Source organism: Salmo salar, chromosome ssa09, assembly GCF_905237065.1.
Source record: "Salmo salar chromosome ssa09, Ssal_v3.1, whole genome shotgun sequence".
NCBI lineage: Eukaryota > Metazoa > Chordata > Actinopteri > Salmoniformes > Salmonidae > Salmo > Salmo salar.
The window spans coordinates 66,498,507-66,524,002 of record NC_059450.1 but is presented as its reverse complement, the minus strand read 5'-3'; the positions used below and the strand labels follow the sequence as shown (position 1 = coordinate 66,524,002).

Genomic DNA, 25,496 nt, shown 5'->3' with positions numbered 1-25,496 from the left:
GGACTGTGAAGCAACACAAACATAGGCGCAGACAGATGCATACACACACGATAACATACACACTATACACACGTACACATGGATTTTGTACTGTAGATATGTGGTAGTTGTGGAGTAGGGGCCTGTAACCTCACAGTGTTGTGAAATCTGAGAATGTATTGTAATATTTTTTTTTTAAATTATAAACTGCCTTAAATTTTGATGGACCCCAGGAAGAGTAACTAATGGGGAGCCATAATAAATACAAAATACAAATAGCCTAAGTATCCTAATACATTAACGGTCAACGTTATCTAGATATGTTAGCTCAAGGGTGGGTCTATGAACCAATGAAAATAACGTTTCTAGACCCATTTAGAATGGCTGAACTTTTCTTTTCAGAGAGATATCACGGAAATGATAAAGAAGTTAAATACATTTGGGTGTGACATAACTATTGGAAGCACACATATGATAAAATGGTGGAATATTCACTCATATCACTCATACGCGGCAGGTAGACTAGTGGTTAAAGCGTTCTGCCCCTGAACAAGGCAGTTAACCCACTGTTCCCCGGTAGGCCGTCATTGTAAATAAGATTTTGTTCTTAACTGACTTGCCTAGTTAAATAAAGATTTTAAAAAATTAAAAAATAAATACGCATTCCTTCATGATCAATTGCAGGTTTCAGGGCATACATACTTTTCTCCACAAGGTGCTGCTAATGCTCTAGCCTCTCACAGGCGTATTAACTCTTTTCCAGACGTCATATTTCCTCGACACGTTTGGCAGCTGGAGGTGAAATCATAAATGAATACTCGATTTGGGACATACGTTTAAATATTAGTTTCTGCAAGTGGAACGAAGGTGAGAATGCATTATTTTTGTCCGTACTACATGCTATAACTAGCCAATTGCATGTCACTGACTAGCCTCGTGACTCGTAGTTCTATTACACAAGAGTCATTGGATGAAGGTGTCTCCTGTACCGGATGTTTTGTTAAGAGCCCCGACTCTCGGTCCGAACATTTAACACGCATCGCTTGCGTTGCTGTTTTGGAAGCTTGAGCACCTTATCAGCGAGAAACAATTTTCAAAAATCAAAACGTTGAATTGATACACGCCTTTTACAAGGTTAGGATTCCTACATGGCCATATCTCCATGTTGCAGCCCGTGTTCATGGAAGACAGACCTGTGCTAATGAATTAGCTATCAAGCATGCTCCAAACACCTGTGTGTAACTGAAGGCCGCCAGAAAGTGTTGTCACTGAAAGTGTCAACTGCGATAAAGCCCGTTAAGTGTATTTTAATTTGTGTATATTGATGTGATATAAAAGCAAAACGCTTTGTTTCTAGAACCATGTCGCAATTGAGAACCGATTCACATTAGATAGCTTATGTGCAGTACTAGCCCCATAATGGACTAAAGGAGCGTAACGTTACTCCTTATGATCCAATGACCTTACATTCTGTTGAAAGGTGAATTGGCTCTGGAAACCAGAACAGCCAAATACTCCATCTAAACGTGAATCGATCCTCAATTGCGGTAGTGTTCTAGAAACATAAATCCCTTTACGTTCACATCACAACATAATTTCACAAATGCAAAATAAACATACTGTACATCGTTAACAGTTGCAACCATATGCATTTTTCAGTGACAACACGTTTTTTGGCTTAACTCTTAAAGTTTACACAGGTGTTAGGAGACGCCGATAGGTAATTAGTACAGGTAGTGTATATTTAAGCAAGAAGGCACGAGGTGGTGTGGTATATGGCCAATATACCACGGCTAAGGACTGTTCTTATGCAAGATGTATCAAGGTGAGGTCTGATTTAACACGGCTGTCAGCATTCAGGGCTCGAACCACCTAGTTTATCATTTCGTTAACCCACAGATTATCCATTATATTGACCAGATACTCTAGTGGCCGATCTAACAATGGAAATAAACGTCTTCAAAAATGAAAGGCATTCGGGAGAGGGCAAGATCAGGTGGTACCATTCCAGCCGATGAGAGGGCAGATATGCTGCGTGTGAACAAAAGTCACAACTTCTTCGGCTAGTTTCCCACAAACACATATTCAAAATTGTCTATTGTAAACGTTCATTAAAACAAAAATGCTCATTTTTGGTCTTAAGTCTAGCAGTGTGGTTAGGTTTCAAATGGTGAAAATTGGCAGGGTTAATGACTTTGTGGCTGTGGGAACTAGTGACAACCAGGTACAACTGATATAAAGTGGGTACTCTTATTTTTCTTATTTTTCTTGTACTTATATCAGTACACTCGTAACAACCTAATCATTACGAAACTAATACTCGATCAAATATGCCACGCGTAGCAAAAAAAACATTACATTTTTTGTTAACCAAATCCGACACACTTATTAAGCTCAATACCAAAACTCCTTGCCTGGTGGGTTAAAAACATGGGAAAAAACACCACCTGCTGGAGAAGAGATTTTGGCCCCAGTTGTCCCTCGCTTCTTCCTCTCTGGTTAACCTAACGTAGCAGGCTTTAAAATATGCCTAAGCAGAGTTCCCACTTTCATGTATCAGCTAAAAAGGAAGCTATGTTGAATTAGCTGTATCTCTGAAAACCGGATGCATCCGGTTGTTGGCAACTCCGATAAGGGAGGTTTTCCATAAACACTTACATAGAGATATTGCCGTGTGGGAATTCACTAACCCTATAAAGGTATTTATCAATGTAACCTTTTTTATTTATTATTATTATCAGATAAGACAGAAAAGGTCCTTATGCTTCCGAAACCAAGTGATGGGTGTTAATGTTCAGACCGAGCGGCGGGCTCTCGACAAAACTCCCCCGTACAGAAGACGCCTTCGTCCAGTGACTCTTATGTGTAATGGAACTGAGAGTCATGATCAAGGGCTAGTACAGTACATGATGTACTAGCTACAAAGAGGTTTTAGTTGTAAAATAACCTGCTCGCTTACAACAGCTTTCTTGAGTCGTTCCTATTCCCCTAAAGCAGTGGTTCCCAAACGTTTTATAGTCCCGTACCCCTTCAAACATTCAACCTCCAGCTGCGTACCTGCTCTAGCACCAGGGTCAGCACACTCTCAAATGTTGTTTTCTTGACGTCATTCTAAACCTGCCACACACACACACACACTATACGATACATTTATTAAACATAAGAATGAGTGTGAGTTTTTGTTACAACCCGGCTCGTGGGAAGTGACAGAGCACTTATAGGACCAGGGCACAAATAATAATATAATAATCAATAATTTTGCTCTTTATTTAACCATCTTACATATAAAACCTTATTTGTTCATCGAAAATTGTGAATAACTCGCCACAGGTTAATGAGAAGGGTGTGCTTGAAAGGATGCACATAACTCTGCAATGTTGGGTTGTATTGGAGAGTCTGTCTTAAATCATTTTCCACACAGTCTGGGCCTGTATTTTGTTTTCATGTTAGTGAGGGCCGAGAATCCACTCTCACATAGGTACGTGGTTGCAAAGGGCATCAGTATCTTAACAGTGCGATTTGCCAAGGCAGGATACTCTGAGCGCAGCCCAATCAAGAAATCTGGCAGTGGCTTCTAATTAAATACAATTTTCACAGAACCGCTTGTTGCAATTTCGATGAGGCTCTCTTGTTCAGATATCGGTAGGTGGATAACGAATCCAGTTGTTTGTGTCATCCGTTTCGGGGAAAGTATCTACGGAATTGCGCACCCAACTTTGGTGCTTCGCTATATCACAATTTTTATAAAAAAATGTTACCCCTTTTTCTCCCCAATTTCGTGGTATCCAATTGTCCTGTCTCATCGCTGCAACTCTCGTACGGACTCGGGAGAGGCGAAGGTCGAGAGCCATGCATCTTCTGAAACACAACCCAACCAAGCCGCACTGCTTCTTGACACAATGCCAACTTAACCCGGAAGCCAGCCGCACCAATGTGTTGGAGGGAACACCGTACATCTGGCGACCATGTGTAACAGTGTAGGTTCCGTCCCTCTCTTCGCCTCAACCCGGGCTCGAACCAGGGACCCTTGCACACATCAACAACTGACACCCCACGAATGCATCGTTACCCATCGCGCCACAAAAGCCGCGGCCCTTGCAACGCAAGGGGAAACCCTACTTCAAGTCTCTGAGCGAGTGACGTCACTGATTGAAATGCTATTAGCGCGCACCACCGCTAACTAGCCATTTCACATCGGTTACACTCACCCCCCCTTTGACCTCCTTTTTCCGCAGCAACCAATGATCCGGGTCACGGCACCAATGTAACAGTGTAGGTTCCGTCCCTCTCTTCGCCTCAACCCGGGCTCGAACCAGGGACCCTTGCACACATCAACAACTGACACCCCACGAAGCATCGTTACCCATCGCGCCACAAAAGCCGCGGCCCTTGCAACACAAGGGGAAACCCTACTTCAAGTCTCTGAGCGAGTGACGTCACTGATTGAAATGCTATTAGCGCGCACCACCGCTAACTAGCCATTTCACATCGGTTACACATGTCAGTGTGCACTGCGCCCGGCCAGCCACAGGAGTTGTTAGTGCGCGATGGGACAAGGATATCCCTGCCGGTCAAACCTTCCCCTAACCCGGACGACGCTGGGCCAATTGTGCGCCGCCACATGGGTCTCCCAGTTGCGGCCGGCTGCGACAGAGCCTGGACTCGAACCAGGATCTCTAGTGGCACAGCTAGCACTGCGATGCACTCGGGAGGCCTGCTATATCATATTTGACATTGTCCGTAAGCTTGAGTTCATTTGCACACAAAAAATCATGCATATAAAACCTGTGTGTTGTCCTTGTTAAAGGAGACCGAGAAGAGCTCCAACTTCTTAATCATAGCCTCAATTTTGTCCCGCACATTGAATATAGTTGGAGAGCCCCTGTAAATCCTAGATTTAGATCATTCAGGCGAGAAAAAAACATCACCCAGATTGGCCAGTCGTGTGAGAAACTTGTCATCATGCAAGCGGTCAGACAAATTAAAATTATGGTCAGTAAAGAACTTTAAGCTCGTCTCTCAATTTAAAAAAAAAACGTGTCAATACTTTGCCCGGTGATAACCAGCGCACTCTGTATGCTGTAAAAGTATTACATGGTCGCTGCCCATATCATTACATAGTGCAGAAAATACACGAGAGTTCAGAGGCATTGCTTTAACAAAGTTAACCATTTTCACTGTCCAAAACGTCTTTCAAGCTATCAAGCATTCCCTTGGCAGCAAGAGCCTCTAGGTGGATGCTGCAGTGTACCCAAGTGGCGTCGGGAGCAACTGCTTGCACGCGCGTTACCACTCCACTATGTCTCCCTGTCATGGCTTTTGCGCCATCAGTACAGATACCAACACATCTTGACCACCAAAGTCCATTTGATGTCACAAAGCTGTCCAGTATTTAAAAAATATCCTCTCCAGTTGTCCTGGTTTCCAGTGGTTTGCAGAAGAGGATGTCTTCCTTAATTGACCCCCCATAAACCTAACGGACATATACCAGGAGCTGTGCCAGACCCGCCACGTCTGTTGACTCATCCAGCTTTAACGCTTGTATGCAAAGCAGCAATTGTTTCAAAACATCTCCTGCCATGTCACTGATGTATCGTGAAACAGTGTTGTTTGACAATGGAATTGTCTGTATATAGTTTTTGGGGTCTTTCCCCCCAGCATTGTTCCAGCCATATCCACGGCAGCAGGAAGAATTAAGTCCTCCACAACAGTATGGGGCTTGCCTGTCCTAGCCACTCGGTAGCTCACCATATAAAGACTCTTCTAGCCCCTTCATATTAATGGTATCTGTTGCTTTTATACATGTCTTACTAACCGAAAGTCGTCTTTATTTTCACTCAAACTCCCGTGGCTTATTTTCCAAATTGGCATGTTTTGTTTTAAAATGTCTGTGCAAGAGTGAAGGTTTCATCGAGTTGTGAAATATAACTTTTTTTACATATAATACACTGTGGCTGAGGAAAGGCACTACTCCCAATATAAGTGAAGCCCAAATTAATGTAGTTCTCATCATATTTGCGCCTCTTTGACGGTCCAATGTCCCTGTCTGTTGTTCGGTGCTTTCCCGGGTAAGGGGGAAGTAGCTCTTCAGCTGCATCAGATTCACAACTGTCAGTGTCCATGCTAGCTGGGCTAACAACAAATGTAGAATTACTGATGCTAGCATTGGATGTGCTTGTGGAAGCAGAACAACTTGTGTCGTCCACAGGTGCAGGTGTAGTACTGCTGGAAGTAGCATTTTCAAGCAATCGGAATGAACAGCAGCTACATTTGGCTACATACGGACCGTTAGTGGAATTCCCGCGAGAGAGTAACGGTTAATGTGATTGGATGTTAATTATTTGACTAGGCTACCTGTATTTGACATTGTGTTGTTATTTCGCTGAACACTAGATGGCTTAATTTTATTTTTGGCAGTGAAACGAGGCTACTCAGGCGAGAGAAAAAACCTCAACCAAATGTATAGACGGCATTGCGTACCCCAGTCTGGGAATACCTGACCTAAAGTAATGGAAAACTTGCTGCAAAGCGAAAAAGTTCCAATGTCCATTGACCTTGTTGCCTGTGTAGCTAGCTAGCTAGGTGGCGTGTATGTCTACCTTACAGAAGGGCCCGTCATTGCTGCTAGCTAGGCTAAATAAAAATGTGCCAATGGTGATTGATTTACATACTACTGTACAACTTCTTTTGCCAAAGCCTACTTCTTAAAAATGGTCCTCTCCTCTACAGATTTGTCTGAAGATGACCGTGAACGTGAGACCTGGCTCACTGCGGATATTACATCAAATCAGCCACCTGTCATCCAGACCTCCCATTCGAAGCATCTCCCACGCTCCCTTTGCCTGTGACCACCACAAAACATACCGCAGCCACGTTCCCCTTCGGGTGGCCACATTACCACGTCTCCGTCCTAGTCTGCCTCTCGAATCAACTTTATGCTTTCAGCCATGTAGACCAGCATCTACAGCCAACGGTACAGGCTGGTATGAGAGCCTAGCAGACTCTACTCCTGTCCATCTGACTGAGCAGCTACTGATCTCTGTCCATCAGACCACAGGTCTACCATGGTGGGCCAGTATCGTATGCACCACTGTGGCCCTGAGGACAGTTGTCACACTGCCACTGGGAGCCTATCAGGCTGTCATCATAGCAAAGGTCTGTGTTGCATCAAGAACCAAGCATTATATAGTCGTTTTTTTTTTTTTCTTCTTTCAGCCCACACTAGTCCCAACAGGGGCAGAGTTGAGATTGAGAAGCTCTTGGGTGCATCTCTATAGTCTAAAGTCATGTGGCATTCTTCCTCATCTTATTTCCTTCATCTGCACAGATATGCAAGAACTGGCAAGTTGAAAGCAAATATCCAGGAAGCCTCGACCATTGGTTTCACCTCTTTTGCAAGTACATATGGGTGCAGGTCAAGGAAAAGAGACGAGGAAGCTACGTTAGACTGTTGAGATGCACCGCTGGTGTAATGTATAATTTGCTTAACAATTTGATATGTAAATAAACAGGATTTGAAGTTCTCATCCATATTGTTGTGTGAAACAAGTGGGCTGTGGAACATGATATAGTCACAATGGGAAGGTTTTCTCTGCTGCACTTGAAACTCCCTGGTCTCCCATCCTTGTCTGTTACTGAAGCATCCCAGGAAGATGTTTACACACATTCTGGGGAACTGTGACAGGCAATTTAAAGTCAGCCAATGCTTCTCTGTGACTGTGCAAACATTGCTGAGCCCTTGGCCTTTATTAAGCATTCTTTCCCACTCCTCCGTCCTCCTCAGCTGTCGGTTGTTTCTTTTTCCCGTTTTTTTTTCTCCCCCCAGTGTCCTCCTCCTCCCTTTCTTCCCCTCCCCAGTGCTGCTCTCTCTCCCACTGTGTTAGAGTAAGGGTCAGCATATCGCTCCCATCAGGCCTCACACACACGCAGCAGCATTCTACTCAAGCCTATGAATGTCCTCCATGATGAGTCATCATGACAAAAACAGCTTTTTGACTTTGATATTTGGCTGTAATACATCAAGGTCCCGGACTGTTGGAGGACTTTGAGAACTTGATTTAAAAAAAAAAAGGAGCAGTCGGGTTGAATGTTTTGTTGTCATAACTCAGAGAGTGGTCCTTTGTGACCAGGCTCCCTGGCCAGCCTGATTCCCTCTACGACCCATGTCCAGTTTTGGGTTACTAATGTGGGCTGTGTAATTTAGAACTTTTGGCTGCATTTCAGGGGGAGTCCATGTTGAATCAAAGTTAACCCCCATGCTTCTCTTTGCCTCCAGCTAGGTTGAAGCCCTGCAAGTGGAGATAGCGGAGCTGGCTAAGAGGCTGCGCTACGAGATCTCGGTGCGGGCCAAAGAGAAGGGCTGGACGGAAAAACACTGCCGGTGAATAAATGACCTTTGACCTGGGCTCCTGGAGGGCTGCCTCTGGGAGCTTGGCACCAACTCTGAAACCACAGCCTATAAATATTAACCAAAACACAACACACTTCCATGCAGTTTGAGATTTGTCAATGTAATGATGTATGACAGTTAACTTTTTAGATCTGGTTAGTTATGGAATACAATGGAACTTCTATGGGAAAGTTCCATGTTGTTCAACTGATACATTACACTGTCAGTTTTCCAAAGTCAGCTATGAGGTTTTAAAAGTAGTGCCTTTAAAAATGGAACTTCCTTAATGGCCTGGCATCCTTTGTGTCCCATTAGATACCAATTCAAGAAAAACCTGAAGAGGATAGTGTCTGAGCTGTACGTGAGGGATAACTGCCACCCCTTCAAGGCCAGTCTGCTGGTATGGGTGCAGCTGCCCATGTGGGTATGCCTCTCCCTGGCCCTGCGCAACCTGAGCCTGGGGGTGACTGATGCTGCCACCGGTAAACCTCCACACTCACCACAGACTTGAATCACAATCAAGTCTGTTGTATCTTCTACAAGCTACATAATCACATTTGTTTTGCTTTAAGTTTGGAATGGAATATGAAACATTTCAAATATGATTTTTGTTTTCAGCATTGCAGACAGAGCTGACAGTAGGGGGAACTCTATGGTTCTCCGACCTGACATTGCCTGACTCTACCTGGATCATGCCTGTCTCTCTGGGCCTCATCAACCTGCTCATCACAGAGGTGAGGCCCTGGTCGAACTAACACACCCGGCTTGAACAACACTTCCATTAGACACACAACAGGGAAACCTTTTAGATGAAAGCTTTGATCCACCTAGTATTCAGACCCTGTGGCAGTTGTTTTTACAAGAGGACACTCCTCACCTAACATGCTTTCAGATAGACGTGTGTTCAACTCACAATAGATTTCAGGGGGTGGAGTGGAGTGTCAGGTTTTGGTGTAATGAAATACTCAAATGTAGGCTAGGACAGAACATACTATCGTAGATTATCTACTGGGATACGAAAAAGATAGTGATGTGAGAGTTGCTCGCTTGGTTCAGACTAGTTTTCTGATAGTCACATCTGTTTTTGATTTAAAGGGATACTTCAGGATTTTGGCAATGGATCCCTTTATCTACTTCCCCAGAGTCAGATGAACTCGTGGATACCATTTTTATGTCTCGGTGTGCAGTTTGAAGGAAGTTGCTGACTAGCATTAGCGCAATGACGAAGTCTATGGAACTGCTAGCAAGCTAGTAGATCCCATAGACATCTAGTCATTGTGCTAATACTAGTCAGCATTGGCTTGCGAAACTACGTAACTTCCTTCATACTGGATGCAGAAACATAAAAATGGTCCCCATGAGTTAATCTGACTATGGGGAAGTAGAGCTGTTCATTGGCAAAATCCCGAAGTATCCCTTTAAGCATTTCACCGTTAGTCTACACAGCATGTGACAAATAACATTTGAGATTGGTCATTCTGCATCCCTCGCTGACCCGTGAATAGATATTAAAAACCAGAATTCATTTCCCAGTAGCAATGAGAATGTCGAGATCTTCACCGTGAACGTTTCCCTTCAGTCTAGTTTATTTGTGTTGTCAGGTATTTGCTCTGCGGAGGATAGAAGCATCCAAGTTCCAGAAGTATGTGACCAACTTTATCAGAGGGATCTCTCTGTTGATGATACCCATAGCTGCCACCGTGCCCTCCGTAAGTGTGTGTGTCTGCATGCTTGTATGTGTCAGCACACGCAACCACAAACCATTTGTCCTTCAACAACATGTCCTCACAAAAGCTGTTAAACATGCCACATCACTTTCCCCCTGTACATTAAGACAGCTAGCACATTTCACTAGCCATCCCCTATGGCAACACCCTCCCACTAGCGCTGAAACAAAAGACTTCAGCCACACCTCTGTCTCGCTCTTGCCCAGACAGGCATAACCTCCATTGCCCCGTGCGCCTATCCACCCATCACATTACGTAAGGGATGGATGAGACTAACACTTTGTTTAGAAGCCCACCTAAATGGTGATAGCAGAAAACACTGAGGATGTTTTCTCCCCGACTTTGGTGATAGTTCCACCAAGTCCACAGACCCATGCACAGGACGTCCCGCTTATCTGGGACACTGTGCAAAAGACACATACACACTCTGTACACTACAGTTGGGCAGATGTTGCCATAGACAAACCCTGTTTGTCCCTGAAGACCCCCATCGGGCTTTGAAAGCCCTCTCTCGTTCCTATCTTTCCCAGGTACACTGATGCAGCCTCCCAATCTAGCCCCCCCTCAATCTGATTCGATAATCTGGAGCGTAGTTTTTGTTGTGTCTCCCTCGGAGCACCATCGTAGTTGCATAAGAAACTGCAGAAGAGGAACCCAAAACGCTGTTCCACGTGAGAGTAGGCCTTGTGAAATGCTGCAAGGGAGACTGAAAAAAATCAGAAGCTCTTCACGATCTTTGGTTTAGTTAGATATATATTTTAGCAAGGTGGTGTTTGGTAATGCTTTTTTCAGATATAATTATGAAGGGCTAACCGTATGCACCTAATTTTCTAAAGCTTTCGGTTGAATAAAATTTTACGGCTATGCATGGAATTCAACTTTGCTTATTTGTCTATGCTGAATGCTCTCTTTCTCCCTTCCTCAGTCCATGGCTCTGTACTGGCTAAGCTCCAGTTGTGTGGGACTGGGCCACAACCTGCTCCTGCGCTCGCCTCGCTTCCAGAGGCTGTGCCGCATCCCCACCACGCGCTCCGACTCGGACACGCCTTACAGGGACATCGCTTCCTCCTTTGTCTCCAAATACATCAAGTGAAAGAGGTTTTCCATCTGATAGTAGAGAAAGAGACTGTATCCCCCAATCATGTCAATGCCATAGCCCCTTCCCCTGATTCAGTCAATCTTCATGATGAGTTGAAGAATCATGTGTGTTAGCGCTGGGTTGGAACAAACACCTGCACTGTACACCCTGTATCTCTCCAGGACCAGGGTTGGTGACCACTAAACTAAGATCTAGAGTGGACCACGGTCCATCAGAGAGAATCAGACCTGTGCACATGGAGTATCCAACACGTCCATATCTGACAAACCAAGTCAGTGTCAAGATATGTTTGTGACTGGTATATACTGTAGCATGTACATGCAGGTTTACTTTGAAAGGTAACCACTTCCTGTTCTACCCAGGATAACATGGTGTTGTGATTGAAGACTAACTGGCAATGTAACTCTGTAACTGGCAAATGACATGCAAGAAATGTGTTTAAGATAACGATCACAGTCATGGATGATCAATGGATACTTCATTTGTACTTTGAACTTTCAGTGTGAATTGCATGAAAGGTTTGTTATTTTGTGAATTTTATTGTGATCCAGAAATTGTTGATGACATCAGATGTGCTCAAAGTTGAAGTAATTAAGTTACATCAGTAAAATAAAACATTTTGTATTAACTGTGACATTTGGTTAATTGCAGAGTAAGTAACTGTATAGTGGGGTCTTAGACCTTAACTTCGATGGAGACATGGAAATCAAAGATGGAGTTTAGGGGCGTGGTTGATCTTCAACAAAATCGCTGATAACTGTACAGTGCTTCACACTGTAGGAGTCTGAACACATAGAACCGCAACTGTAAACTCAGCAAGCAACATGTTAGTGTTTTTCGCTGTGTTCTTATCGTTGTCACTTGCGTCCGCATCTGCGGACCGAGTGCCGCGCAGTTGTGGCGCTTGCGAACCCAGTCTGTGCGACCCTCTTCCAGAGGTGGGCTGCAAGTCTGGCACGATTTTCGATTCCTGCGGTTGTTGTTCACTTTGCGCGGCTGGAGAGGGGGAGCCATGCAGGGGGCGCGGGACCACAGCCAAGCGTTGCGCCTCTGGACTGGAGTGCGTTAAGAGCGACAAGAACAAGAAGACTAAGCTCGGAGTTTGCGCCTGCAAGACCAAATACGAAGTGTGTGGCTCCGATGGAGTGACCTATAAAACTGGCTGCGACTTGAAAGTTGCCAGCCTGAAAGCGGTGAGCGAGGAGAAGCCTGAAATAAAAGTCCTGAATAAAGGAAAATGCGCAACAGGTGAGAATGGGGGAGACTTCTATTATAAAGAGCGCAGTAGTAGGCTAGTGTAAATTGAATTCTGTCAATTTTGGAAACAGTAATATTTTGTGTATTGCACTAAAATAATTCGAATCTCACTGAAATACATTCTAGCCTGATAGCCAATAGTTCACCAAGGTGCCAAATAAATTACATTTTGGTGTGATGACTCATGTTTCTCCTTTCTCAGTAATGTAGTTAAAATAAATAACGTTAAGATTTCTTGAGTAGGCTAATTAACCATTAACTAACTGAAAATTCTGTTAATGTATTAATCACTGCTGGTATCTCATCTATTGTCAATGTTTGCCTTGCATGAACTGATTCTAAATTATATTGATTTGACTTGTCCAATGCACCATCAACTTACATTGTTATTGTACATCACTGCCACAATGCACTGATTTGTCTTGGGACCCATGCAGAGACATGAGTGCTCTTTAGTTACTGGATAGAAGAACTGGTTGAGAAATATGGAAAATCTGTGGCACTGGGTGTGGACAAGGTTAACATCATCCTCTACCTCTATAACCCTTGCAAAATAACCAGAGTTAACTCAAGACAGCCACTGACTAAGCTGAAAGCCATTGTCTCCACTCTGGGGTGGCACCCTCCACAGCCCTGAACAGACATGTCTGAAATTCCACCCTCCAAGGGAGGGATTTTACATTTTGTAAAGGAGAATGGCTGTCAATCAAACAGCAGCGCCTCGCCTACATACACACAGACAGGCGCTGTTGGTTTACAGCAAAGCCCGTTGGCTTCAGTGTTTAGTTCAGTGAACCTTTACATGATTAATTATAACTGCATGCTGGTTCTGGATTAGGCACGTGAAAGGGTTCGGGTCGTGAAAAAAAAAACGCTGCCTGGCAGAAAAAAAAGTCATACCACACGCGAAAAGCCACAGACTAATTTGCCCATATCCAACAGGGTAAGGTCAGAGAGCAACTTTAGCTGCACCCTTAAGGCTCGCAGAGAGGTTAAAGATAGCACTACTTTAGGTTCAAGTTCAAGGCCACCCTTCCTAACTCTACTCCATGTTGTACTTGTTTTCTCAGGGTCTATTAGCTAGGCCTATTTCAGGATTTTGTTGACCACTGGCAACAGTAAATTTCACCGGAACTCAAAATAACAGGGGCCTCTACCTACAGTATATGAGACAGTGCTTATTTATTATAGTCATGATCATATCCATTCCTTGGGTTAGAGTATTGAGAAGACAACCCTATTCAATCTTCCATAAGCATGTGGCATCATAACATTATTCTAAAGAGGCCTTCACTTTGCAACCCCTGTCATCCAAAGCCTAGTCTTCATAACTAAAATAAGATTTCAGTAAAGCTACATTTCTGTCCACACTTGTGCCCCACATACAAAGTATTATGTGCCAGAAGTGTGAAGTTATGTACAGTTGAAGTCGGAAGTTTACATTCACTTATGTTGGAGTCATTAAAACTCGTTTTTCAACCACTCCACAAATTTCTGTTTACAAACTATAGTTTTGTCAAGTCGGTTAGGACATGTACTTTGTGCATGACACAAGTACATTTTTCCAACAATTGTTTACAGACAGATTATTTCACTGTATCACGATTCCAGTGGGTCAGAAGTTTACATACACTAAGTTGACTGTGCCTTTAAACAGCTTGGAAAATTCCAGAAAATGATGTCATGGCGTTAGAAGCTTCTGATAGGCTAATTGACATAATTTGAGTCAATTGGAGGTGTACCTGTGGATGTATTTCAAGGCCTACCTTCAAACTCAGTGCCTCTTTGCTTGACATCATGGGAAAATCAAATTTCCAATCGCCTGAAGGTACCACTTCATCTGTACAAACAATAGTACGCAAGTACAAACACCATGGGACCACGCAGCCGTCATACTGCTCAGGAAGGAGACGCGTTCTGTCTCCTAGAGATGAACGTACTTTGGTGCGAAAAGTGCAAATCAATCCCAGAACAACAGCAAAGGACCTTGTGAAGATGCTGGAGGAAACAGGTACAAAAGTATCTATATCCACAGTAAAACGAGTCCTATATCGACATAACCTGAAAGGCCGCTCAGCAAGGAAGAAGCCACTGCTCCAAAACCGCCATAAAAAAGCCAGACTACGGTTTGCAACTGCGTATAAGGACAAAGATCGTACTTTTTGGAGAAATGTCCTCTGGTGTGATGAAACAAAATTAGAACTGTTTGGCCATAATGACCATTGTTATGTTTGGAGGAAAAAGGGGGAGGCTTGCAAGCCGAAGATCACCATCCCAACCGTGAAGCATGGGGGTGGCAGCATCATGTTGTGGTGGTGCTTTGCTGCAGGAGGGACTGTTGCACTTCACAAAATAGATGGCATCATGAGGAAAGAAAATTATGCGGATATATTGAAGCAACATCTCAAGAAGCTTGTGGAAGGCTACCTGAAACGTTTGACCCAAGTTAAACAATTTTAAAGGCAATGCTACCAAATACTAATTGAGTGTATGTAAACTTCTGACCCACTGGGAACGTGATGAAAGAAATAAAAGCTTAAATAAATCACTCTATACTATTATTCTGACATTTCACATTCTTAAAATAAAGTGGTGATCCTAACTGACCTAAAACAGGGAATTTTTACTAGGATTAAATGTCAGGAATTGTGAAAAACTGAGTTTAAATGTATTTGGCTAAGGTGTATGTAAACTTCTGACTTCAACTGTAAATGCACACATTTTCTTGATCCATAAAAACAGAAAATTCTGTTTGAGCCAAGCACATTACTAGAAGTTTTGTTTATCAGATTAAATAATATTTGTGAATTTGTGCAAATCCGCATAAAACCTGTCCCAATGTTTGAAAGGCAATGACAGTAATGTTCAGTGTTCGTATTGAGAAACCAAACAGAGTTACTTTTTAACTAATTCTGACTGGCATGAGGAAACTAAAGGGAGAAAGTATGCTTAATATTTCACTAAATTCCTCACTAACAGAATTCTTTCTGAACTCCTTTATGTGGTCCATGTTACATCAACTCCTTCACTTACTGTACTGACCTAAAAAAAAGGCACATTCATTCCTTTCTGGATGGCTAAAAGGGACTGGAGATGCTATCTGTTCATTTATATAATACATTTATCACATATCAATCAGAACATCTGTTAGGATATTACTGCTTTCAGACCTGTACCAGCTAGTCCCAGTGGATTCCAACAGAGCTATCTCTGATTCCGCCCAAGTTAAAAGATAAGCATTACAGGTTGATTTGAAGGAGATGATAAAGCCACTCAATCGTCTCAGTTTTTTCTATTTTTTCTTCTCCTCCACAGCACCTGTCATTGTGACGGCCCCTGGTGAGGTCTACAATGTCACAGGCTCCCAGGTGTACCTGAGCTGCGAGGCCATTGGAATCCCCACCCCCGTGATCACCTGGAAGAAGGTACCAGAAGGTTAAATTGTGAGGTCTCTAGGACTTTTGAATCCACACTTTTCTCAGGTGTGGTGCAAAAAAAATAAAAAAATCGCTCCATGCTTTGAGAAAAGTATTTCAGAAACACTCCCATATGTAGTTTTGTATGATGGTCCAAAGAACTGTACATACGGTAGGTCGTTAATGTATTTTCCTATGTCAAGTTAATCATACGTCCCCTTCCACTGATGGTTGATTTGGGCTCTGTATTTGGGGACACAATGGATGAAAGAGATGTGAAAATAGAGGATATGAAGCATGCTATTGTTAACCACACACTGACACAATAGCACAGGACATGAGAGGTTAGAGGGGAAATCCTTAAATATGATCTGATCTTTACAGTCAAGGCTTTACTCATACCCACGGTTAGCGGCTAACATTCTTAACATTCTTCATGAAAAAAAGTAAAGAGGCATGAAATTCCCATTGGTTTCACGAAGACTAAAGAGAGACTAAAAATACTAAAGTTATTGAGGATAATTCAGAATGAGGTTGAGAAAATATGTAAGAAAGGGGTAAGGGAGGGGAGACAAACAGGGCCATTGAAAGTCAGGATGCAAGAAGTCAATGTGGAGAACACAACTCATCATTCCTGGACAGACGAGGAAGATAACCCACTGTTTGCTTACTCTCAAAATAGTGCAAGAGACCACGCTATATAGGATTTAATATGAAAAGAGATACTTAATCAAGATGGGCCAAAACAAGTCTCCCTGCACTGAGAGAGAGAGAGATTACATTTATATAAGTTTGATGTTGTAAGCATTGTTTTATTGATTCGATTAGCCCAAACTACCACTCTCTCTCAGCTAAACAGAATGTTGCTTTGTTCGAACTGTGCCCTTAGATCTGAGATTTGCCTTGACCTGTTAAATTTGACCCATTTACACTGAACAAAAAATATAAAACACAACATGTAAAGTATTAGTCTCATGTTTCATAAACTGAAATAAAATATCCCGTACATGTCCCATATGCACAAAAAGCTTATTTCTCTCAAATGTTGTGCACAAATTTGTATACAGCCCTGTTAGCAAGCATTTCTCCTTTGCCAAGATAATCCATCCACCTGACAGGTATGGCATATCAAGAAGCTGATTTAACGGCATGATCATTACACAGGTGCACCTTGTGCTACGGACAATAAAAGGCCTCTCTAAAATGTGCAGATTTGTCACACAACACAATGCCACAGATGTCTCAAGTTTGGAGGGAGCGCGCAATTGACATGCTGCCTGCAGGAATGTCCACCAGAGCTGTTGCCAGAAAATGTAATGTTCATTTCTCTACTACGGTTGTTTTAGAGAATTTTGCAGTACGTCCAACTGGCCTCACAACCGCAGGCCAAGTGTAACCACGCCAGCCCAGGACCTCCACAATCTGGCTTCTTCACCTGTGGGCTCTTCTGAGACCAGTCACCCGGACAGCTGATGAAACTGTGGGTTTGCACAATCTATGGATTTCTGCACAAAATGTCAGAAACCATCTCAGGGAAGCTCATCTGCGTGCTTGTGGTCCTCACCAGGGTCTTGACCTGACTACAGTTCGGCATCGTAACCAACTTCAGTGGGCAAATGCTCACCTTTGATGGTCACTGGCATGCTGGAGAAGTGTGCTCTTCACAAATAATTCCCAGTTTCAACTGTACCGGGCAGATGGCATGTATGGCGTTGTGTGGGTGAGTGATTTGCTGATGTCAACATTGTGAACAGAGTGCCCCATGGTGGCAGTGCGGTTATGGTATGGGCAGGCATAAGCTACGGACAATGAACACAATTGCATTTCATCGATGGCAATTTTAATGCACATATATAACGTGACAAGATCCTGAGACCCATTGTCGTACCATTCATCCGCCGCCATTACAGCTGTCACTGTATTTTTTATTTATTTTAAAATCTTATTTAATTATTTCATATATTTTACATGTGATTAGGCCACACCAAGGGCAAGAGATAATTACAGACACCTGTGATAATCTGAAGTATCCAAAAGGGACACTAGATGTCTTGTGATAGATTACATAAAATCATTGAAAGATACCAACATTTTGGTAGTTTACTGGTAAACTTTGAAAGTTTCAAGTAATATACCCTCCCTTTGCAACTCTATATGTGTTACATCCATCTTTCCGTTTCAATACTTTCTTATGTCTCTCTGTTGTCTCTTTCTTATGTCCCACAGATTTCTCAGATGAGCCTTTATTTTCTTTGCTTATATCATGTGTTTTTATAGCTGTAGACGTTGGTGTCTGAGCTTAGGTCATATAAAGAGAATGTGATCGTAGATGACATGAAATAACATTTGATTTAGCCAGTTGTTTCTTGTGCTGAAGCGTTGAATGTTTTCAGTTTCACAGCTGCACACACACAGCATGCTTTTAATGGGTTGATTGGATTAGTTAGTTATTAAGTTAATGGTTGTTTTCCCAGGTCACCAGCGGAAAACAGAGAATGGAGCTGCTTCCAGGAGACAGAGACAACCTGGCCATTCAGACCCGTGGAGGACCTGAGAAACATGAGGTCACCGGCTGGGTCTTGGTGAGTCCAACCAGCCCCCTCACACACACATTAACACACAGATACACACTACTTTTTTAATGTTTTTGTTTTATTTTGTAGGGGGTAGATCAACTTTAACATTGCAGATAGATTGTGGTTTCTATTGGAGTAATTGTCTGCATCATTTCCAATCCCCCATATATACTAAAATATATATAATTGTTTTGTAACCCTGCCACCCCAACTAATGGAAAACAATACTTAGGCTTCCACTGCCAGCCAGCTTATCCATACTAAATACATTTCACGGACAGTATATTTTACATTAGTCCCAGCCTTCAGCTACCCTCAACCCCTCTCATAGTTTCTACAGATTGTAAATGAAAGATAAACACCTTTGCTAAGAGTATTATTATATTGATCAATTGACTTTTCAAATCCCCCAGCAGTGCTATTTCCAAGTCAATGTTGCAATCTTTCAGCCATTTCTGAACCTGCGACCAAAAACAAGCTACATATGGGCAGTCCCAAAACAAGTGATCTAATGATTCTCTCTCTTCGCAGCAAAATCTGCAGAGCTGGGATGTTTGTATCCCTCATATACAGTATATAACATTCTATTGGTTGCAAGAATTTTGTATAATAATTTAAATTGAAAAACTCTAGTTTATTCTGAATCCAGCGTCGTTTTGTATATCAGTTCAAAAACCATGTGCCATACATTGAAAATATCCTTCCAACTATTTTGCAACCTGTATGGTGGTAATGCGGTAATGCTGCAATCAGTTGGTTGTAATTTTAGATATATAGGAAATATCTGCATGTGTGACATAACTCAACCTGTCATATTTATGATATAATTTACAAAGATCGTACTGTTAAAAAAAATAAAACAATTATCAGTTAGTATATTTGAGTTTAACCATAATATTTATTCTAATATTTGTTCTGACTTTCCTGGTGGATTAAACTGAAATTGCAACCAGCTGTCTATTGTTTGTTTTAAAAATAGTGATATTTTGGAGATTATTTAATTTTCCCATTTAATTTTGTCTGGCTTGTGGAATAAAGTAAAGTGGAATCTTTTTTGCTCATATAATAAAAATTAAAAAAGTTGTTGGGTGTAGGCAGGGCCATAAGTATATAGGTAAACTGGGATATGACTAAATAATTAATCAAGGTGATCTTTCCAGAAATAGACAAGTGTTGCCCTTTCCATGGTAGCAAAATCTTATCTAATTTGGCTAACTTTCTATTAAAATATATTGCAGTGAAATTATTTCTTTCTTTCGGGATATGAATACCGAGTATGTCCACTTCACCGTCGGACCATTTTATTGGTAAACTACACGGTAATGTAAAAGTTATAATGTAATATATATAATGTAATGTAAAAGCGATCCAATATGTAATATGGTGCATTTATCATCATTCGGTTTTAATCCAGAGAGGTTAGAACAATTACCTAGATCCTCTGAGGCTGTGGAGGGATCCAAATTGTGTATTTAACCCTCCTGCTCTGTTCCGGTAGTCTGAAAAATGTAGTTAATTTAATCTGATTGTCGTAAGGCCCTGTCAACACAGGGCATCTGAACACACAAAATACATTTTGATGATTTTCATCAAATTTTTGGGTGTTTTATTTAACTCTTGTACACTTGTGGTGTTCCCGGTCAAAAATGACCGGTCATTAGAAATTAATGGGTGAGACTACAACTAGTGTATAAAATTGAGTTAAACCACATGCCCATTAATCAGATGGACACACTTACTCTCCCAGACCCCCAGATGCATGTGTGTTTGAGCACACATACACACACACACACCTCACTCCCCTACTTGGCTTCCATGACAACCCCCACGGAAACCTTTCCCCAATATAATTTTCCCCCCAAGGGAACCACACCTGTTGGCATTCTCACAAATAATCACAACATTGTTTCAATAATATATATAACTTTTCTCGCAGCTCTGGTTCATAAAGCTTTTTTGAGGCCTTGCTCACAATTCATTCTGTGGCAGCACAATGACCAAATTATATACTGTATGTGAGGCTCTTAATCATGAGGAGGAGAGAGGCCAGGAAACTGACAGTGAAGATGCATTAGAGGAGGAAGTGTCAGAAGTTGAAGACAACACAGAATATGTGGAACAATCCAGTGATGAGGAAGAGGGCCCTCCTGAGGTTGTTGTTACATTCCTGTCAAAGAATGTGAATTTGTCCTGGTCTTCATCCCCAACTGAGAGGAGAGGTCGGCTGTCCAATTAAAATTCTATCAGAAAAGAGATACGCCAGGTTGATGACATAAAATCCTGTCACTATTTAAAAATTTGAAATGGTTTCAAAACAAATGTCCTTGTTAAACTTTGACACAAAGTAGTCTGTGATAAATAGCACAATATGTTTCATCTGAGTATTTGTTATAGTAAAAATGATCCATACATTATGCTTTTTTTACTCAAAAATTTGTTGTATGAGTTCAGGTCAATGAGGCCTACAGGCCATAAATAGCAAATAGAAGTTCAAAACTTGTAATGTTCACAAGAACTGAAGTTGATAAAAAGATCTAACACAACATTAGGTGATAATATATGTATTATTATGGATTTATAAATCAGCTATAATGGGGCAGTACATTTTGGACCGGGAAAACATAATTAATTAACATGAAACAGACAAAACAAGAGGGTTAAAAGAAAACAGGAAATGTCAGCGTACAGTGACACGTTTATTTTTAAGCCCTGGATTTCTAGCCCATTGATATTATTGTTGGATCTGATTTTAATATCTAACATTTCAATGGCTATAATAAATAGATATGCCGATAGTGGACAACCTTGTTTTGCTCCTCTTGACAATTTAATACTTTTTGAGAAGTAGCTATTATTTACCATTTTACACCTGGGGTTAGTAAACATAACTTTAAGCCATTGTATAAGAGATTCTCCAAAATTAAAATAGCCCAGGCATTTATATATAAATTCCAGTTGTACTTTATCAAAGACCTTTTCAAGGTCAGCTATGAATACCAGGCCTCGTTTCCCAGATTTTTTATAGTGTTCTATAGTCTTTCCAGTACATGTCTTATATTATCTCCAATGTATCATCCATGTAAAAAAAACCTGTCTGATTAGGATGAATAATATCTGACAAAATACCGTTTAAATTCTATGCATTTTGCAAAGATTTTGGCATCACAACACTGCAGTGTAAGGGGTCTCCAGTTTTTTTAGATGGACTGGATCTTTGTATTTACCACCTGGGTCCTGTTTCAGTAATAGTGAAATCAGACCTTGACTTGAAACACTGTTAGTACAAAGGATTTTAGCAATCATACAGACTTGTGGGTCGTCCCACATAAACAAATCAGTCAAATACCTCAAGGCCCACACACAGAGGTAGTAAAGGTAGAAATTAAGCATAGGATGGAAGAGTTATGTATTAGATACCTGCCATTCTATTACTTTATTTATGAATAACATTACTTGAGGCACATTCCAAAGTTATCCATGAACGCTACTCATTGACTTGTTCTGTTCAGATCCTCTACATAACAGAGAGTTTAATACACATGCAACTCCTTCCTCCATGTCCGAGTAAATTAACAGAAAACATTGGTGAGCCCTGTTCAGTGGTTAGATCTATCTACCTATCCCTCTCCCTCCCTCCTTTTCTCTCTCTCAGTATTCTGCTCCCCTGCTGTCAAACATCACATTTGTTCAATTTCTTCATAGAATTTCAGAATTTCTACTCATTGGCCATCTTCCATGATATGTTTGTACTTGTGAGAAGTATCTAAAGACCTACACAGGTGCAAGCCAGCACTGGACAGCAGTCAGACAGCCGTAAAACAATCCAGAACGCTTCTTTCCAATTGAAATGGCACACTTGCTCTGTCGAAATGAGCCGAGCTTGGCTGGGAGGAAGAGATGAGGCTGTGTTTGTGTCGCCTTGCATGTTCTGATAAAATCAGATAAGGCGATAACCGCCACCACCATGCTTTTCAGATCTCGCCGCTCACCAAGGAAGAGGCGGGGTTGTATGAGTGCCACGCTGTCAACGCCAAGGGAGAGGCCTCAGCGGTGGGCACCATTCACGTGGTGGAGTCCATCGATGACATCCCTGTCAAGAAAGGTACCCAGCGCATCCTTTTCTATTTCACTGCTATTTCTACTCTGTTTCATGTTAAATCTATACACCCACACAATATGGCAAAGGGGGATATTTACCATATACAAAGGGCAAATGTAGGTATTCAAAGGGCAAATCAAAGGGTGTGTATGTACAGTATGTGTGACTTGTTTGGAATTCAAGCCCGCTAGCCGTGGTTCCCATTCTGTTCTGACATGTTTAGGAGTGCATACTTAGCTTGATGGTTGCCTTCGACAAGGCAGCGCGTGTTTCTGGGTGTGTAACTTGATGCACTCACTGCACTGCCTATACATCTGCACTCCAGGGGAAAGAACTTGGATGTTTGAGTGAGAACAGCATTCATATCAAAAGGAAAGCTCTACTTTTGGGTGTTCTTCCAACCCTGGTGATCTGTGATGATGGACACTATTCAAAACAAGGGACGCTCTCCGTCCTGCAAGATCTAAGCACTTCTTCATTACCAGTGATCTAAAAAAGGAATCAGGGCTAGATATGTGATACAAATCTGATAGAAACCGATCAAAGTATTCAGGTCTCCCCCAGATTCACATATAAGACATAGGTCTCCCATATCATTGGTCATAAATAGGACCAGTTAAGGACCATTACCCTAGAAATCCACTTAGCCAATGTGTCATTGTGCTCTTGTCTGTGTGTCTCTCTTCCAGTGGCCAAGGATGATGAGCTGTAAGGCGTCTCAGCACAGTAGAGCCTCAGTGGCGGCTCCTGGCAGGATCAGGAGAGGAGGGAGAAGCCCCGACCATCCCACCAGTAGACCTGTACAATGACTAAGAAAGAGGACCAACAGCCACCATTAGCATCCCAGAGATCCATCAGATTTATATTTGAGAACGTTGACATTTGTTAAATATTTGTCATTTAGCAGACACTCTTATCCAGAGCAACTTTCAGTAGTGAGCGCATACATTTAAAAAAATAATAATCATACCGGTCCCCCATCGGAATCAAACCCACAACCCTGGAATTACAAGCACCATGCTCTATCAACTGAGCCACACAGGACCTGTAACAAGTCACAGTTTTCAGTGATATTCAGTACACTGTATTGTAGACAGTCATCCACAAGAGTCATCTAGGCCTCTCACACACATTTCTTGTCACTGACATCACACATAAGTCATTCATTTAATAAGTACACAGTGTACAAAACATTAGGAACACCTTACTAATGTTGAGTTGTATCACCTTTTGCCCTCAGAAAAGATTCAATTTGTTGGGGCATGGCCTCTACAAGGTGTCAAAAGCCTTCCACAGGGATGCTGGCCCACATTGACTCCAATGCTTCCCCCAGTTGTGTCAAATTTGCTGGATGTTCTTTGGGTGGTGGACCATTCTTGATACACACGGGAAACTGTTGTGTGACAAACCCAGCGGCATTGCTGTTCTTGACGCACTCAAACTAGTGCGCCTGGCACCTACTACCATACCCCATTCAAAGGCACTTAAATCTTTTGTCTTGCCCATTCGCCTTCTGAATGGCACACATACACAATCCAGGTCTCAAGGCTTAAAAATCCTTCTTTAACCTGTCTCCTCCCCTTCATTAACACTGATTGATGTGGATTTAACAAGTGATCATAGCTTTCACCTGGTCAGTCTGTTATGGAACGAGGTGTTGCTAATGTTTTGTACACTGTATGTGGACACACAAATTGCATGTGCATGCTTCACTCTTACACCATCTTTTTTTTTAATGTAGTTTACTGTTTTTGTGAATTATTCCATTTAATTCTAGCAAAAATAATACATTGCAAGACCATTACTAGTTGGCCAAGCAGGGACAGATTACCGAACGGGTGCGTGCACCCGACCTATTGTTTTTTATTAGCATATGATAGCAAAATGTGTAGAATTGCATGAAATTAGCTTTAAAACTGCAACATTTTCGCTCAGCCTCATGGCAAAAGGTGAATAAAAGCATAAGATGAGCTATAAAACAGCAAAAAAAATCCCTTCCCCATGGCAAAAAGTGTATAATTGTAGGAACTTAGCTTTAAAACTGCAACATGTCCTGTTAGCTTCATGACAAAATGTGCAGAATAGCACTCGAAAACTGCTATAAACTTCTGCACAATGGCAAAATTTGTTGAAATGCAGGAAGTTAACGGATTACCCCCCAAAAAAACGGAGGCCGGTTCCCGGTGGCCACAAACGCGGTAGTTCGGCCCTGTGGGCAAAGCAGAAACATAGACACCCGGGCATAAAAAAAAATGACCCTTACTAAAATTGTAATGTGAAAAAACACATGAATTTGAATAAATCTTACATTTGAAAAATACAAATATTTCTAAATGTACCAAGGTTATTTTTTGGACCTTCTGAAAAGTACACAAATCATTCTTTCCCTTGACATGGTGCATGACAAGCCATAAAGACATGCCTTTGCAAAAGCCATTGTGTGGAGTGAGTGATCAGGAATGAGGAAGGAAAACCACTCAGAACACTCTTGCTTTCATATAATCCCAGTACTCGCATACTACGGGTTTAGTTACCAATCCAAACAGTGGCAGATGTCTGGGGATGTACTGTAGGGCATATTGAGTAACCGACAAGTATGAAATGGCGTAGAAAAAGGAGGATTTATGATGGAATGTAGAGATCCACTTTCGGTGCTAAAAGTCTGCAACTCCAATGAAGAGGCCAGCGGACATTGCTTTTACCAAATGTTTCTAGTTTTTCCAGACTTAAGCTGTATGTATGAATTTGCTGTATTCACATTGGTGTATGGTTTACTAACACTAGATGTTATTACTGTGTGACAGGTGCTGTACATCACTAATAAATACAAAAATTGACTTTTGTGGTTATTTTGATATTACATGATCAAGACTTCTGCACAAAACATTTTAAATTGTGACAGAAATATAACATCTCAGTTTTTCAGATCCAGAGCAAGCTAGCTACTAAACACT

At 41.9% G+C, this 25,496-nt stretch overlaps 2 protein-coding genes across 4 annotated transcripts; both read left to right on the top strand.

Moving 5' to 3' along the window:
- The first annotated feature begins 710 nt into the window (after positions 1 to 710).
- On the top strand, positions 711 to 11,822 carry LOC106611649 (cytochrome c oxidase assembly protein COX18, mitochondrial). Of its 3 annotated transcripts, none has more exons than XM_014212074.2 (7): positions 711 to 846; positions 6,709 to 7,134; positions 8,259 to 8,359; positions 8,684 to 8,850; positions 8,987 to 9,102; positions 9,970 to 10,077; positions 11,021 to 11,822. In XM_014212074.2, exons 2-7 carry the CDS (start codon positions 6,721 to 6,723, stop codon positions 11,186 to 11,188), a joined length of 1,074 nt encoding a protein of 357 aa, XP_014067549.1. In that variant the 5' UTR covers positions 711 to 846; positions 6,709 to 6,720; the 3' UTR covers positions 11,189 to 11,822. The 3 variants fall into 3 exon arrangements, with proteins under 3 accessions (XP_014067549.1, XP_014067550.1, XP_014067551.1); XM_014212075.2 differs by lacking the exon at positions 711 to 846 and adding an exon at positions 1,008 to 1,804; XM_014212076.2 differs by lacking the exon at positions 711 to 846 and adding an exon at positions 6,394 to 6,485.
- A 157-nt stretch (positions 11,823 to 11,979) lies between these two features.
- igfbp7 (insulin-like growth factor binding protein 7) lies at positions 11,980 to 25,380 on the top strand. Its single transcript, NM_001123651.2, is given in 5 exon segments — positions 11,980 to 12,442; positions 15,767 to 15,876; positions 18,342 to 18,449; positions 22,419 to 22,545; positions 23,232 to 25,380. Coding segments are annotated over 5 exon segments (792 nt in total). The 5' UTR covers positions 11,980 to 12,018; the 3' UTR covers positions 23,255 to 25,380.
- Positions 25,381 to 25,496: the final 116 nt, after the last annotated feature.

What these genes read in the sequence shown, in the direction of transcription:
- LOC106611649 (XM_014212074.2), top strand. Translation starts at nt 6,721, where the DNA reads ATGACCGTGAACGTGAGACCTGGCTCACTGCGGATATTACATCAAATC. An exon ending in GGTGACTGATGCTGCCACCG is followed by an intron (nt 8,851 to 8,986) that starts GTAAACCTCCAC and finishes TTTTGTTTTCAG; the next exon opens with CATTGCAGACAGAGCTGACA. An exon ending in TAGCTGCCACCGTGCCCTCC is followed by an intron (nt 10,078 to 11,020) that starts GTAAGTGTGTGT and finishes TCCCTTCCTCAG; the next exon opens with TCCATGGCTCTGTACTGGCT.